Source organism: Fusarium musae, chromosome 7 (genome assembly GCF_019915245.1).
Source record: "Fusarium musae strain F31 chromosome 7, whole genome shotgun sequence".
Classification (NCBI taxonomy): Eukaryota; Fungi; Ascomycota; class Sordariomycetes; order Hypocreales; family Nectriaceae; genus Fusarium; species Fusarium musae.
Window position 1 is genome coordinate 1,569,632 of NC_058393.1, and position 16,900 is coordinate 1,586,531.

General features: G+C 49.0%; 4 protein-coding genes across 4 annotated transcripts; 3 read left to right on the plus strand and 1 right to left on the minus strand.

The window, feature by feature from the left end:
• Window positions 1–430: 430 nt before the first annotated feature.
• Window positions 431–1,792, plus strand: J7337_009673 (uncharacterized protein; the record flags this gene model as incomplete). Its single annotated transcript, XM_044827268.1, has 2 exons — window positions 431–596; window positions 969–1,792. The coding sequence occupies 2 exons, from the start codon at window positions 431–433 to the stop codon at window positions 1,790–1,792; spliced, it is 990 nt and encodes a 329-aa protein (XP_044677862.1).
• Window positions 1,793–8,236: 6,444 nt separating this feature from the next.
• Window positions 8,237–10,971, plus strand: J7337_009674 (uncharacterized protein; the record flags this gene model as incomplete). Its single annotated transcript, XM_044827269.1, has 5 exons — window positions 8,237–8,459; window positions 8,528–8,813; window positions 8,864–9,080; window positions 9,477–9,962; window positions 10,009–10,971. The coding sequence occupies 5 exons, from the start codon at window positions 8,237–8,239 to the stop codon at window positions 10,969–10,971; spliced, it is 2,175 nt and encodes a 724-aa protein (XP_044677863.1).
• Window positions 10,972–11,416: 445 nt separating this feature from the next.
• On the plus strand, window positions 11,417–12,294 carry J7337_009675 (uncharacterized protein; the record flags this gene model as incomplete). Its single annotated transcript, XM_044827270.1, has 2 exons — window positions 11,417–11,691; window positions 11,745–12,294. The coding sequence occupies 2 exons, from the start codon at window positions 11,417–11,419 to the stop codon at window positions 12,292–12,294; spliced, it is 825 nt and encodes a 274-aa protein (XP_044677864.1).
• A 1,285-nt stretch (window positions 12,295–13,579) lies between these two features.
• On the minus strand, window positions 13,580–15,032 carry J7337_009676 (uncharacterized protein; the record flags this gene model as incomplete). The annotated part of the gene is made up of 2 exons (XM_044827271.1): window positions 13,580–14,776; window positions 14,829–15,032. The coding sequence occupies 2 exons, from the start codon at window positions 15,030–15,032 to the stop codon at window positions 13,580–13,582; spliced, it is 1,401 nt and encodes a 466-aa protein (XP_044677865.1).
• Window positions 15,033–16,900: the final 1,868 nt, after the last annotated feature.

Consider the following 16,900-nt stretch of genomic DNA (forward strand, 5'->3'; position numbering starts at 1 on the left):
GATATACAAAAGGCTTGGGCGTCCCACCAACGGCAAATAACCCCCGACTCATCGTTACTCTCTTGAACCACCATCTCCTTCTCTCCGTCACTATCTTCTTGTAATACGACCAGGCTTAGTCTTCAAGACTGTTTGCCTGATTTCGCTCTTTACTCACCAACGCTGCTGTTTCCTGAACTGTCTATTAGATCAGCAACGTTGTGGACTGGACGATCGTTCAAGTGTTCCTTGACTTCACGTTGCGTAATATTTCAGGGTACAATTCATCAGTAATCGAGAATCGAATTGTCCTTCATACCGGGCAATAGATCACGATAACCGCTGTGCGGTTACTACTCGCCCTGCTCGCCATATTGTTATGGAAGATAGTCGTTCACTGTCAAAACAGTCTGAAACGAAACCATCACACTCAGCTCCTCAACTTCACAATATGTCTATGCTTGCTACAGCATCCCCTTCTCCTCACCCTTCATCTTTCGGCATGCCCCGTCCATGGGAAACCAACCGATGTCCCGACTATTCACTTCGACCGAGGACCGAGAACGACAAAGTCGCACTTCCTTCAATTCGACAGGTACATAACATCGATTCGACAAGTAAGCCATTGTGTTTAGCTAATATCTCACAGGCATTCCCCGAATTACAGCTTCAGACCCAGCCGCCACATGATCTTAACACCAAGCCGCCATCTACAGGACCACCCTTGGGCGCGCCACCGTTGCCCGCAGCATCACCTCAATATATACACTCACCCAATTCTAACAAAAGAAGGCGACTATCGATTGAACGTGAAGTTGAAATGGAGAGAGTCCGCCAAGTACCACGGCGCTACAGTCCGGATCGAGCTTCACCCAGACAGATTTCACCACACCTACCCATCCAAGGGGGATCACAGGAGAATTGGGCCGCCCCCACAAGGACAAGCCCTTTTCTGACAAACGGGTCAAATTCCCACTCAGTCTCAATAGAAGTCAGTGAAAGAGCAGAGTCTCGGTCGACGCTACCCAGTCTTCCTCCACCACGTTCTCTGGAACGAGAACTACCTGTGGGCCGTGGCACAGCACCTACAGACGGCTATCGACCACCTCAGCAGTCGATGCCACATTCACGAACACCCATATCTGAGCCCGGCGTTTCACCATACCGTGAGAACGGTTATGGTTATCCTTATCACCACCCAACACGATACCAATCACTATCCACAGGATCAGCTCACTCGTATGACCGGACACCATTTACTCCAGGCACATACAACACGCCTTACCAAGATTTCGTTCGATTTGGGGACATGAGCTCTGCCAGTCTTAGCGGTGATAACAAACAACGGAAGCGAAGAGGAAACTTGCCCAAAGAGACTACAGACAAGCTCAGGGCGTGGTTCGTCGCACACCTTCAACACCCATACCCTACCGAGGACGAAAAGCAAGATCTCATGCGACAGACTGGGCTACAGATGAGTAAGTTCGGCCGCACTAAACCAAGGACGGAGAAGCCTAGTCAAAACTGGAAACTAACATGTCCACCAACAGATCAAATCTCCAACTGGTTCATCAATGCTCGACGTCGCCAATTGCCAGCCATGATTAACAACGCTCGCGCCGAAACTGACGCCATGACGGGCGCTCGAGGCGGTGACCTAAAGGTCCTCGCCACAACAGAACGGGGTGACTTTGACCACTCCAAACGAGAGCCCGCCGGACCCTTAAGTGACGGTGAGGGCGCCACTTATGACGAGGAACTTGAGGCGTTGAGCCAGCGAAGGCCTGGCACCATCGGCAGGGGCAGCGTCTAAACTCAGGTACTAAGAAGATCCGCATTGGCCATTATTTGAATGATCTTGTTTTTTTTCCGGAGCGATACCCCTTTTCGGGTTTGGTATGGGAATAGCGCATTTTATGTTCTTGCTACTGTTTCTTCATGTTTGAGGTTTTAGCCTCCAAACGCGTTTAGCGACGGGATATCCTTTGGGCATTTGTGCTATCTAAAGCAGGGATATTGTTTTTCACCTTTGGTCAGCCATTGAATCTTTGAGGAACTAAAAGCATGGTGGACGGTCATCACAACATTTGAACGAAGAAAACGCGATATATACGATAACAGCGTTTACATGGAGGATAAAGAGAGGATGGGTCTCCCGGATGAGCATTGGACTCAAAGAAGATTAGACACCTCGCGGACAATCTACGATAATCTAGGGGGCTCATGATGACTTTGGCAAAAGGTGAACCAGCCGCCTTCCTTGTCAAATCATACCAAGTCAGATCAAATCAAAATAAATTACAAGAAAAGGAAAACTTTGCCAATCAGGGATGAGCCAACTACGGATACAGACCACAGTACTGGAAAGCGTCCGTCCGACAATGACCTACCGTCTGTGCATGCATGGGTGGGTGTAAGTCCAGGCAGGACGGGCCACGGTAGGATTTTAGTTGATTCACCTATCAAGGACAGCTAACCATATGTACATACTAGAAAGCTTTGATCTTAGGTGGAAATACCAATTATCGTGAATTTCCCGATCCCCGGCCCACCAATATAACAGCATGAGACAGCCAGACAGCCAGTCTTACCGATATCGTCGCTAACACTCACATATTACTCGCTCCAGAATCCCTATGTTTGCCAGTGCAGATTTAGGGGAGCCATGTGGAGTCAATGGAGAGGATGATCTTAGCCGGGGCTATTTAGAATGCCACCGGTCACGTATAGCGGCAACGGCTAGCCTATGTTAGGAGCCACTGGTTTAATAGAGCCAACTACCATCTCACTTCAAATCCGATCAGGTAGGGAAGGTCTGCCAAGTTCCAGTGAGGAAAGGAGGCCATGTTCCGAGAAGGGAGCCAGGGACCAAGTTGAGGTCCATGTTGAGATGTCTTTGAACGAAGAGCCAGTCAACCGGCTCTGTCATCCTAAACTGGGCTACGGAGGATTCGACGACTCTGTTAATGCAAGACACACCCAACGGAGACTCTCCGGTGCTCGGAATTTTGATGTAGCAGGAGAAGGCGAGGTAGGGTGCGGGTGGCATACATACAAACATACCTAGCTAGCTACTTAGGTGGGAGGCTGGATGGTTACATAAAAGACGAGTTTTTCATGACTTAGCAATGATGAGTACACATCCAATGGCAGTTATGCATGGCGCCAAGAGGGGAATTTGAACGAGAAAGACAGTGAGAAGGAAAGACAGGTAGTATCGGATATCCATAGCACGGAGAGGCACGTTGCCTACCAGTCAATAGCAGACAGTAGTTCCTGGTTGAAGATATGCAGCAACAGCACCACCCACAGGTGCGCCTCTGCCGCTGCATGCACATCTAGACAACCTCATGAGGCGGTTGCCTTCCCAAAAGAGTAACTCATGGCCTGTGACGGTTTGCAAGCGACCAAGGATACATACTGTACCTATAATGCTGTCAGGGCCAGGTCATGGGCGCTTGGATTGCGGCACTTGCAAAGGCCGTATCGGGCTTCTAGGAGCGCCCTGAGCTGTGAATGCCGCAAGGACATGACATCCATCTCCTTGTAAAGTTCAGTCGAACGATCTACACATGCAGACCAGACCAGCAGGGAACAGGGATGCACAGCGGGCATGAAACATGTCAAGATTGACCGGTGAGGGGGCGTTTCCAGACAAGGAAGACAGGGCGACAGGGAGACAGGGCCTCTTGTGACCGGTCCAGGTGCCCAATACCTAATATGCAAAAGGGCCTGAAAGTTGACTACTACCCCCAGGAGATGTGAGCAGACGGAAACAAGCATAAACCAAGCAACTTAGGCAAGACGGCAGATGCACTGTCCACCAAGAGTGATAATAATACCAACCAGACTATGCATACATACATAGACCAAGTACCCAGTCATGCTTTGCCGAGCTTCCACATGAATCAGTATAAACACACCGGACCGACTTTTGATGTCACTTTCTGCGTCAATTGAAAGCCAGCCAACCAGCCAGTCACTATTTGTCTTTGTGGCAGCTTTGCATAGCCTCCAACGGATATCAGGTGAACAGTTTATCTGTGCGTCTGTCTTCATGGTAATGCTCTGGTCACCACAATGTGCAGCAGTCACTCTGTCTGCCCCTATCGCTGAAGTATTGTGTCGTCAAAGTCATTCGGGCATTGGCTTGTTTCAACAAATCACCCCACAGCATTTGGGTCTGGTATCCGTTGCTAGTGTTGATACATCTGTTATGACCATTGCTGATGACCAAGACTCTTCAACATAAGTTCCCTCCGAATTTTAGAGTAAATGACACAAAACGGGCGTTCGCCGCGGCAAGATGCTGGTGGACCATGAGGGGCGCCAGCGACAGTCTGTGGCGGGCTTAGATGACAGCTAGGCTGAGAGGTGTACCCTTTTTCGTACACATGCTCGTCTGTGAGTACCACTAGGAGGCTAGTAGTCGTTATGGCTGCGTAGTGCAGCCGCTCAGATGGACTCTTGAGGAAATTACTCTGGTTCAACTTGAAACTTGGCATGATACCCTGAGCCAATGTAGAAATCATTTGAGCAACCTTAGCTGGTCCCTTTAGATTTCCTGTGCTGAACTAAGAAGCTCATTCTTTAATGTAGTATGTTCCATTGACAGGCCGTTTGACATGATACCCTGTTTCGCTGGCCCAGAGCACCTTGAATTGGTGGGTCGTTATGGATGGAATGACTTGACCTAGTGGTGGTGAGTGGTTCACCAAGTTTCCCTCTCTGCCTCTCTCTCCTTTCCTTGTCCATGGCACTGGAGCAAACAAACCGCGTGGCGTGGCTGAAAGACAAGACGTTCCTCAGAACATCCTTAATGTGCCCGCCAAGGTGGCATGTGGGCGATGATAGGTGGTTAACAACTGAGTGACTCAAAAGCAAGCTGATTAGTGTGGGCCACAGTGCAGCATTGCTCGGGTCCTTGAATAAGCTGGATGATGCTATACGGAGTTTTCTTCATCTCTTTGACTTCATAGTAGACAAAGCGGCGCAAGTCGCAAGTTGCCGCAAAGACGGCGAGCTACAATATCCTTGATACCGTTTTTTTCGGATCCGCTGAACCGAAACAGAGCTTTGGCATGCGAGCACTCTCATTGCGGTGAGGCTAAAGAAAGGTCTGAGACAACCTGGATCTTTCTTCGCGTGGCAAGCATGCTTCAAAGTAACTTGACGTACTCAGCTTTAGAGCATAAATTCAACGTCAACTGGAGCCCAGGTTTGAGATGCAGGGCGCCTCACTACCTCTGCAAACCAGGCGGTTTCAATGTAAATTCTGCGGCGCATGAAGTGATCAGGGCCCTACCGCCGATCCCTGATAACTCCGGAGCCGCCTCCATTATGTCAAAATGAACAACGTTACCTCTCAGTTCTAACTTTCGCCATTCCAGGGAGACGATGATTGACTTTCTTCACTGGCTCGTGCGTGCCCGTTCATCCCAGTTTGTGCAATTTAAGCGGTTTCTTCTAACAAAGCCACATTTAATGGGTTCAAGCAGTTGACGCGGGTGCTTGATCATGCAGACACCTATGCGGCTAACCGCTCATACTCTTGGGGTCTAGTCATTGAGGCTTGTGTAAAGATGCGTAGGCAGAACATTGATAGCCACCATCATTTTAGATGGTACTCCGTACTGGCAGGGCTGATATAAGAAGGGCGAGGCGGTAATCCACATCGCCATTTTGTCCCCTGCCAAGTTAATCCCCGAGACCCCGGGCTACGACGTTGATCAGCGGAGCGTATGCTCAACGAGTGCCTGGTTGTAAAACTCAGAGGATAACTCAGGAGCGGGAGATAAGGAACCATCAATAAGAATTCCCAGTGAGAAAAGTCCATGCGAAACAGGATCTGTGCGTTCAACGCTGTGGTCAACCGTCAAAGGCTATTGTCGCCAATGCCTTTCGTTTCAGGGCTGCGACACCTGGACTTGATTTTGTGTCTCTGAGTACCGGAGTTGCCAGAACCGTTGCTCAGGGTTGGCCTCGTTGGACTCAACGCCACCACCTGATTGGAAGTGTGGAAACCTGAATGGCGTAGAGTCTAAGCCAATTTAGGGCTGCCCCTAGCTAGGTGCTTTTTGTCGATCTTGGTGATCGGCCGGGCCTTCCAGGACCGCCAGTGCTCCAGAGATAGTGTTGAGGCCTAGTTGTCAATCGTCGGCGCTTGTCGAATCGGCAGCAGACGGCTAAGTGCCACATCTGTCCATCAGAGTGGGTCTGGCGACCGTCGAGGCAACTCGAGAAGCCCTGTCAAAGTTCTAGCTCGGCTGATGGAATGACTAGCTGACACCGGGAGGAACAGGTACGATACAAACCATTCGGATTTTAAGCCCGCGTTTCCCGTCGACTGAGAACAGCAAAGCAGCGCCGCACACAGTACGTACCTATGCGTATGTACATATGGCTGGGGCGTGCCAGTCCGTGCCCTCTTAGTCCCTGAACATGTGTACTGTAAGTACGGTAGTGAGAGCGATGGCGATGACAGCCACTGTTCCCCTGCTTTCAAATGGCGGGAGCCTTGTAATACGACCGTCATTGATGGCCCAGTGACATCGTCTCATCCCGGCTGTAGCGCGGCAGCACCGAAGGGGCAAGAAGCGCGTTGTTCATGGAAAAGCGCAGTGACTGGGGTTGTGGATGGATGATGCTGCGCTGACACCTCGTTGTGAAGTCAATCTGGTCTGAGAAAAGTCAAATTCTAGACTATCGTTATGCAGCGCCTTGAAATACGAATGCCTTTGGCATAATGGTGGGTGCTGATGAAGCCCCTGCTGCCCTGGCAGCGGTGGTGGTGACAATGACGAGGACTGACGAGAAAGAGCTGAAAACCTCGTCGGAAAGAATAGGTACAATAGCAAAGTGCTTTGATCTCTGATCTCGGACGACTATGGTCGAGAACGATTAGTGAACGTGAGGGGTTTTGAGTTTGCCCCTTGATCTCCGCCCTGGAAGAAGAGTCCGAGGGCCAAGCAAGCTACTGACTGATTGGGCTGAGGCGGGCGGGTAGCAGCGGTGCTGATGGTGTTGAAGATCCAGGTGACTGAGTGCTTTCAGGTGCTCCTCTTGCGTGTTGAAGATCTGATTGCCGAAAGGCCCAAGTGACATGCTCATCGGGCACAGGGAGAGATCCAGTTAACCTAGGCGGAGAAAAGTCGAGCGAGATATTGTCGGCTGGGGTGTTTCGGGCCGCCAACACACAGACATACTGTACTGTACTGTCTAGGTAGACTTGTATAGTATGATGCATATACGGTGCAGTGGAGCGTTAATGAAGGGCCTAGAGGGCTAAAAGTAACAGTAATTTGTTTCTGGTGGCTATGAGAGTCAGAGTGAGAGTGATGGAATCAATGTTAGTGACGTTGGGTCCGTAGGTACCTTACCTACATTGCGTTACAAGCGATACGTTTCTCGCTTCTGCCTTCCCACCAAGGTATAGATGCTTTAGATGGGCCAAGCTCAACCTGAGGTACCTACCTACCTTCCTTTAATCAAGACACAAGATATTTTCCATTGGGAAGGTACTGTAGGAACTTTAGGTAGGTGTCTTTAGGTGTGGCTGATACGCAAGGGATGAAGAAGCCATCTCCTACCCGCGCCACATCGAAGCAGGAACAAGCAGCCTCTTTTTTTTTCGTTGTTTTTAATGGAGTCTTGGTGTGTTAAGGTTAAACGAGCCGAATCATTTACCGATACCTCAGTAACAAGGCACACCTCACCTTTAGTAGTTTTACCTTGTCAAGGTTCTTTACCTAGGTGAGTACCAGGCTACTCAAGCATGCATTTGCATTCATTTTTGCGTCTTTTGCTTCAACTCTCAACAGTATAATCAAGACAGTTACGTCTCGGTCTCATGTTGCTCGCGTCTTCGCTCTTTGCGATCCTGACTCATCAGAACCTTTGTCGGGCTATTGTCAGCCTCTCGGCCTTCGGACAGTTTAGATTTCCGACGTTTGGTCTGTCAAACGGCAAACCACATCAAAGCTTGACGACGTGAAAATGCCTGTAATACGTTTCTCCATCGTGAAGACCATCGTAATTGAGCCTTCATACGTATTCCATTACTCGTCGGGATAACACGATAACTTGATTGCTCTCCGAATGCTTTCCGCTCTGTATCTATCTGACAAGGTTCTTGAGCCCCATCTGCAACCTCTATCCACCACGCACAACACTCTACAGCGACAGCAAACTTGAGATCTGAGGAGGAATAATCGGAACCATCTTATCATTCATTGAATGACCGTGCTTGTTCATCAAGATGCCACCAGACACAAGCGAGCCCGATCCTTCCGGCCAACCTGAGTCTGCAAAGACTGAGCCTTTAGCCTGCGTTTCCTGCAGAGCCCGCAAGTTGAAATGCGATCGCACGAAACCGGCGTGCACTCGCTGTGTCAAGGTCTCAAATGAGTGTGTATATCCAGAATCCCGGAGAAAGCCCAACTTCAAGAGAAGAAATGTCAAGGAACTCGAGGCTCGTCTGGGTAAGTATCTCGACAACCAACAGTTGTACTGTAATCATGAACCACAAGTCGCTGATGATGTATCTCAGCTCAAGTTGAAGATTATCTCAAGGAGGTCAATAAGAATTCTTCAGAGGAGAAAACAGACGATGGGAGTCCAACTCAGCCACCGCAGGCGAATGTCAACTTCTTTGATATGGACTTTACCCCTGGACTGGGTCAGACAATTAACAATCTGCCTGATCCCGATTTTCCGTCTTTCACATCACCCAACATCGTCCAAAATCCACAGGAGAGCCCCCAGATTCTGAATGCGCAGTTGATGAGTCTGGGCATGACCGAACCTTTGCCGCCGGACGATGTCATGGAAGAACTGTAAGAATGGTCGGTATTCGGACCTCCAGGATGGGCGCTGACCTTTCTAGCAACAATATCTTCTTTCATAACCAATATCGCATGATACCAATTATCCACCCAGGAAAATATCTCCAATCTTTTTATGGCCCCCTGCTCCGAAGACCCCCTATGTGTCTGCGATATGCCATATGGGCTCTAGCAGCCACTGGCAGCACCAAGTTTGACGAGTACCACGATGTCTTTTACCGTCGATCGCGGGCGTACATTGAGGCAGACATGATGAAGGTGAGCGATTTGGAAGTGCTTGGCAGGTCAATGTTGACGGTTTTAGGGGCACGGGGATGCTTTCATATCTGTTCAACACGCGCAGACGTGGGCCCTCATTGCGTTTTACGAGGCAAAACACCTACTTTTCACGAGGTCGACCATAAGCGTAGCAAACTCGGTACGACTATGTCACATGATAGGACTTGACCGCCTCGATGGGGACCCCCTTGGAATGCCGCCGGCACTGGGACCTCCTCTTACATGGGCCGAATTGGAAGAGCGAAGGAGAATCTTTTGGGGGGTGTTTGCTGCAGATGCACATTGCAGTATCTCTACAGGATGGCCGAGTCTGATTAACTCGGAAGACGTATGATACACTCACCCCTTTCCTGAGCAATGCTGACCATGACTTAGATCGCGACAAGGCTTCCTGCCTCGGAAGAAGCATTTGTTGAAGATCGCAAGGAGGACGCCCCTTTTCTGGACGAGGCAATTCAGGGTGCTCAGTACACAGGGTTTGCTGGAACCATCCTTACTTGTGAAATTTTCAAGATCATTCTCCGTCATGTTCACCGATCCAAGCCCGACTCAAGAAACGAAGATCTGATGCATGGGTCATTTTGGACTCGACACCGCGATTTGGACAACACCTTATCCAGCCTCTTCATGTTTCTCCCCGAGAAATTCCGCCTCCCTGAGAATGTGCGAGACGTATCAGCACTCCATTTGAACCTCAACCTTCACGCCGCGATTATATGTCTGCATCACGCTGCCGTTGAAAAAGCGGACAAATACAACCTCCCTGATCATGTCAAACAGGGTAGCGTCACTCGCCTTCGAGCGGCTGCCGAGGAGATTGTCAATATCATGCGACTGACCGCCAACGGCACTATGTTCTTTGTATGTATTCTGTTTATTTCTTGTATCTTGGCTAACGATCGCGTAGAAGAGCCCATTGTCTGCTCTCTCGCTATACTGTACCACTACGGTTTACGTGTATCTAGGCAAAGAGGACCCGGTCACCGGCTTAAGCACAATTGACCTGTCAAATTTCCAGCTCATAATCCAATCTATGGAGGCTATCGCACGTGTGCACACCATCACACGAACGTTCTTACAGCAAGCATGCCTCGACATCGAAAAGAACGGGCTCAGCTCTGTTATTCAAGTACCATCATTGAGGAAATATCGAAACGCTTTTGGACCAAGCAGGTCGCGTATCCCCATGCTTGCCCGAAGCTCAGTTGCGGAGCATACCGGGGCATCGCCTATCTTGTTTGCTTCCAACTTCACCCAGGAGAAACGGATGGATGCTGAAGAGTCAAGATTGGACAAAGTGGCCAGTGCCATGTCGCTGGGAAAGACGTGTTATTCAGCAGTGCTTGGGGCCGCTGCTAGAAATGTTGAGCCTGCGGGTCGATCAGATCCGGAAACCAATAAACGAAAGAGAACGAGAGAAAGCCCTGGACCTGAAGTTATGGCCAATATGCGGAACAAAGACCCTCTTCACTTGAACTTGAATCCCAACTTCAGAGGAACGGGTATGTGGCCAGCATCATTCTCACCCCGCATGGCCTCAGGTGCTATTTCGCTACCGGATCGAACAAATTCATCAGCCGCATCTTCGCCAGCTCACCAAGGTTCAAATCAAGGTTCCTACACGAAGACGGTCTCCGGGAGCAGTCATACCTCACCTGATATCGGCCTCGGGAATAGTGCAGAGGAAAATCGGATCGATTTAAGAGCATTTCAAGAACGCATCTCTACACCGATATGGCAGTCTACCGAAGAAACACTCTTTGCACAGATGGCGGCAAATACTATTCCCCTCGGTGATGGTGATCCATGGGGGATATTGAATGCTGTCGATCTCAGCTGGGATGTTGGCGGACTTCCAGCGGGAAATTGACAAGGATGGAGAAGTTTGGATTGAGTTTATCTGTATTACTAGGAACGACTGGAGTTTTTGGTGCTTCATTCAGTGGACGTTGATGTGTTGAACGAAGGGGAACTTGTACGATATATACCCATGATTTGTTGGAGATGACGACACACAACTCTTGTACTCGATTTGGAACCAATTAGAGGAAATAAATAAACTGGAAATGATCAAGATATCTATGAAATACTCAAAACCTGAACTACGTATGTCTGCTCTTTGAGATCCTATGGTCAGATCAGTCATTAGTGATCCCCGTCTTATCCGAAGCTTTAACCCTCCCTTGTACATAGGTAGGTAAGGTCGTTTTGCTCCACTCTGACTCACCATGAGCTCAACCACCCATCCGCCCCCCTTCAACTCTCATCCTCCTCTAGACTATCAGCCATTGACTGCTTATGAATTGCCCTCAACCATGTTTCAATACGTGATTGGGCTCCTGGCTATTATCCTAGTCTTCTCAAACCCCACCAGTGACTTCTTGTATCCAGACCGGGCCACTCGCATCAACGATGTCTCACCGCGCCCCAAGTTGAATGAGTCGCTCCTAGCTATTGATCCGCCCAATGCGACAGCGGCTGAGTGTGTTCCAGATGGTTATGTTGCCAGAATTTTGAGCAGAGAGCCTCTGGTGATATATCTCGAGAATTTCTTGAATGGGGAAGAGAGGAAGCATTTGCTTGATATAAGGTAGTTATGTCCCCATATTGTGTCATGCATGATATGGTGCTGATACTCAATAGTGAACCGCTCTTTGTACCTTCAACCATAACAAACAATGGCGAGGCCACTCATCGCGACTCTTCAGTCCGTGACTCTCACGTTGCGGTCATTCCCAGAACTGACCCTGTCCGCTGCATTGAGTCTCGTGCCCGCGCTCTTCAAGGCTGGCGCCCAGATCTCTGGATCGAACGCCTGAGAACTCAACGGTACGGTCCGGGTGGCCACTACGACCATCACTTTGACTGGAGTACTAACACGCGTGGATGGGGTCGTGTGAGCAGTCTCATGGTGTGGGTCGAGGGTTCTGATAGTCTTAAGGGTGGTGGCACCGGGTTTCCCCTTATCAAGAGGCCAGCGGAGACGGAATGGTGTCGGTTCATCGAGTGTCATGACGACACGGAGGAACATAAAGGCATGGGCGTGACTTTCAAGGTTGTGCCGGGGAATGCAGTATATTGGGAGAACTTTGCGGCGGATGGTAGAGGGTACGAAGAGACATGGCATGCTGGGCTGCCGGTTCAAGAGGGAACCAAGACTGGGTTGAACATATGGAGTTTTGGACGTATTTAAGGGTGTTTGTGTTCAATAATTACAAAATGAGTGACGGGCTGAGAGATTGGAGCCGTCGATTGTGCGTAAGAGTAGAAACATAGAAGATCGATGCCATCTCCATCTTGACTCACTCCCATCTTCTCTCACACTGTCCCATCCATCTTCCCCATACAACTACCTTACCGTTAATGGCTTCTGCGACTTGATCCCTGTTCGGTTTGGAGGTCTTGAACTTGTCGTCCAAAGGCTCATTTAGACCAATTACTTCATACCAGTCTTTGTATCGTGTTAATTCATGTATTTGCAATTGAGCCACGCAAAGAATACTCACATCGATGGATGCCATGATTTAGAAGTGGCCGTGGAGCACCGTAAATCGAGCCGATGCGATTCGCACCATAGTAGAAGCCTCCCGCTAGTCGATTGGAAGTCTTTTCAACAGGCTCAAAGTCACTCCCGACGACTCTTGTTTTCTCAGAGGGTATTCCCAAGTAGATTCTACAACTCTTAGTCTCATTCTTCCAAAAACAAAAATGTCAACGCACCCATGACAAACTGGCGTTGGGAGGGGAGCATCTGGGTCTTCAGACACAAGTAGCCACTCTCTTACACCAGAGTGAGAGTTCCAGGATAACTCTGGAAACTTGTGCTGATCGCCGTGCATGTAGTCCTTCCCCAATGTTGCACCATCTGGGCCACAATCTGGAGATGTGACAGAGAGTGTAGGCTCTGGATGCTCAGCAAAGGCGGGAGTGGTGAAGAAAGCTTTCGCATCTCTGCCCTTGGCGTTTTTGAAGAGCCAAGAAGCTGCAAGCTCGATATAAGCAGTCATTCTGTACTGTCCGGCGTATATTGGTTTCAGGTACAATGTTTACTGTAGCATGCCGTCAACAGCAGGCTGAAGTCTTGGGGCTGAAAGGGTCAGCTTACTTGGACAAAAGACAGTCGAAATATATATATATATATGAGATGTATACATAGGACGTAACTAATCTCCGTGCTATATATCAGTGAAGAGTGACACGATGCGACCTTTCGGAGCCGAATCGGCAAACGCCCGCAGATCGCATCACTGCCATTGGTCAGTGATAGGTAGGAAAGGTTCGAGTCAAAGGCAACTTATTTAGAAATCAATAGAACATCATTTCTCTTGACTCGTGTCTATCTTGACCCGATACTCCTTGAATGTGATACAACAGAATAATCATGTAACGCCAGAACATCCATCACGCCAAACCAGACGCTAAATCATGATGCCTTACCCCAGATGCCTTCATAAACCATGCACATCGTCAATACGACGTTATATAAGCATCCAAGCAAACCCGAGAGCAAAGGCCCCCGCAACCATGGACACAGCTGCATCGCCTCCCAATGGCGAAAGTGACGCAGCGGCATTCTCCTTGTTATCCGAAGAACCACTGCCGGTGACAGTAGGAACAGCATTCTTTCCGGTACCGATCTCGAGAATATGCGATTTTGTAGCGTTGAAGTTGCTCTGTGCTAGTGAGATCTCGTTGTTGTCAAGATCAAAGACAACGTAGGCGCTTCTGAGAAATGTGTCGCCCAAGATTGAAAAGTCCCCTGTCGTGGGTGCTATTCCAAAAGTACAGGCTGCTTGGCCATTATCGAAGGATAGTTGATTCCCTGTCACGTCGGTGAAGTCAAGGACCATCTCACTCAATGATACTGAGATCTCCGCCGAGTCTTTGAACTTGAACGTAAAGTTTCCGGAATCGTTTCCGATGTCGCAGGGAACGTAAGCCACAGACTGGCCCTCCTCGTACTGAGCGCCAACAATGTCGTATATGTCTGATGTAAGTGAGGCGGGGAGATATGACAGTGTTGAGCCCGAGTCGAGGATAACAGCAAGGTCGAGGTTGTCAACGATGGTTTCTGAGTCTGCGCTGACGCTCTGTAATGTGATGGAGAACTCGGAGTACCCGCCATTGATCTTGTTGATAGAGAGAGTGACTAGATCGCCGATGTACTGCTCCTGGTCCACGCCTCCAAATAGGATGGTTCCAGTGGCGGATTCGAGGTCGTTGAGATACAAGCTGTACGCATTAGAAGCGATGAGACCCTTGGAAGCCAACTTGGCCGGCAAGTTATCATAGGCGTCTCGGTTGAGTTGGCCGACCTGAGCCTCATTGCTCTTGTATCCGATGCCAAGAACGCCTTCGTTGTCAGATGTAACATATCCGATACCAAATTGCAAATCTTCAAGCTTCACACTACCCATGCGGAACGTCTCGGTAGCATAGTCTCCGGAGGCACCAGAGCCATCGGCATATGAGATGTTGAAGTCGCTGTTTAAATACTCATAAGTCGACGACTTGTTGGGGCTGTATAGGCCAGATTCGCTGCATATATTGGCGTGAGTAGAACATAATTTTGAGCCTTCTGCGTTGACCCATAGATCACTGCTTCCAGTGTCGAGATGGAGGCGGAAATCTTGAGCTGGCGTTCCCAATGATGCATTGAGGAAGTATAGAGATTGCTAGAAAGGGTCAGTGACTGTGCTTTTTTGTGTTTTTGGGGCAGATACTTACTTCATTGTCAATATCAATGTCTACTGTCCCGTCTCTTCTGCGAAGACGTCTTCGATCATTGGAAATGGGATCAGATATTGTCCGCCTCTGGATCTCGACGCTCATAACACGAGGCTCGAGGCCATTGTCTCTCTTGTTGAGGGAAATTGCTTGAGTAAGTGGTAGTAAGGACAATAGCAAGGAGGATAGTTGAATGGACTTCATGATTGAAACCTCGTTAAGTTGATATGATCTGTCAGGCTCATCTATCAACTGAGATGAGGGTATTGATCCTTGTGTTTATATCCTGGCCCCGATGTACAGACAGACGGATGCTCCGCCCCAACTTGACGCTGGATCGGATTACGCCCACAAGGCGAACTTGGTAGTCTAGACTAGTATGTCGCAGTGCCGATATTTGGTCATAGATAGTCAATGTTACTAAGGATCTTGCCGCACATCCGCGCGGGAGTACTAAACTCTGGCGATGTGTCAACGTCACCTTGAAAAGCAAACGTCAGAGCACCACCTCTCGGCACGGAAACGCCGAAGTAGCGAGGGAACGACCCGAAAGGAGAGGGTGAGAAAGACAGAGAAGAGATCGGGAGACAGAGAGAAAACATATCCGGTATCTGTAACCGCCATTCGTTGTGACACTTGCATGCATTTTGTATAACATTTGGAGAACCCAGTCATGCCATTTACCCCCTTGATCGATCTAAGCTGTATCAAAGTCATCTTTAGGCGCCGCACGAACCAGTGGAGTTTGCATATTCGAAACACCCTGAAAACGTCGGGATGTCTCTGATCCCATCCCATCTTCATCTCATCTTCATCTCATCGGGCATATCTAACTCATGATCACCTCCCGCTCGAGTTGATGCTGAGGCGTCAGTGAGGAGACGCGCGGCCGATAGAAACCTTTAGAGGTTGTTCGGGAGATAGAGCGGGCACGTAAAAGGCGGGAGATCCGTAGTATTCGCATGATGCCTAACCTAATGAGTAGTACCCATCCTACTCTGTACGTACAGTCAGTCTACTGCTACCTACTGCGGAGTACCTTACACTAAGCAAAACTATAAGGTAAGTATAGTTATTCTTAGTTCTCAACTTATTTGCAAGCCTCTCTACAGTATGAAACGTTTACATGGGCGTCTGACTGGCGCAAGCTCGATGACGTGCAATGCGTTGGTCCCTGCAGCACCTAACCACGGGGCTTTCTTTGTAACACGATGCCACAAGTTACAAGGTCTTTCTCTAAAGAGAAATCAAATCGATTCGATTCTAGGTAGGTACCTAGTTGAAGTTATTCACGAAAGGTCACTACCTACTTAGTCAGTCAGTTGACATCACATGGATGAGAATCGGATGGCAATGCTTACGACAACTTAAAGTGGCTCAAGGTGCCGAACTTCCGACTAACAACGGAGGCACTCGTTAGTAACAATTCAAATTCAGGCTACAGCAGAACAGAGCCGAGTCGGCGTCGGTTCGCATGACGTCCGATACCTGTTTCATTCCTTTAAATAGATGTTTTCCCACTCAAAAATGCCAAGATCTCGTCCCTCTAGAGTCATTGGCTCTGTGATTTCTCTTGTATGTTTAGGGTAGACAGTGGTTCCATTATAATCATGCATTTGAATCAATGTTGCTCTCAACACCAACAATCATAACGAGAAGCGTGATTCCTATTTTGTGGTTATTCTCTATCCCATACATACTACTACTCTCGGTCCAAGTTCCACGTCGTTTCTCATTGTATCATGCAGTAACATCTTCGGTTTCACAAACCCCCAGCTTGCTTGAACTCTACCTCTGCTTCCAGACGGACACTCGTGTAGATTACCCCTTAGCCATTGTGCTTCACGAGCACAGAGGGGTATGTCGTTGGTGAATCTAGTGCAGAGGCCTCTCTCCGAGTATGCATCTTATGTTGGATGTTCACCATCAGCCACTTATAACGCAGCTTATTCTTCTGCCTACCAAGCCACATAAGGATGTAGCCCTACATCGCCAACACAAACCGTGCAAGCCGTCAGTTTTTGGCTGCCTAGAAAAGCGCTGCCAAGCTTAATAGTCTTTTTGCGGCTGAA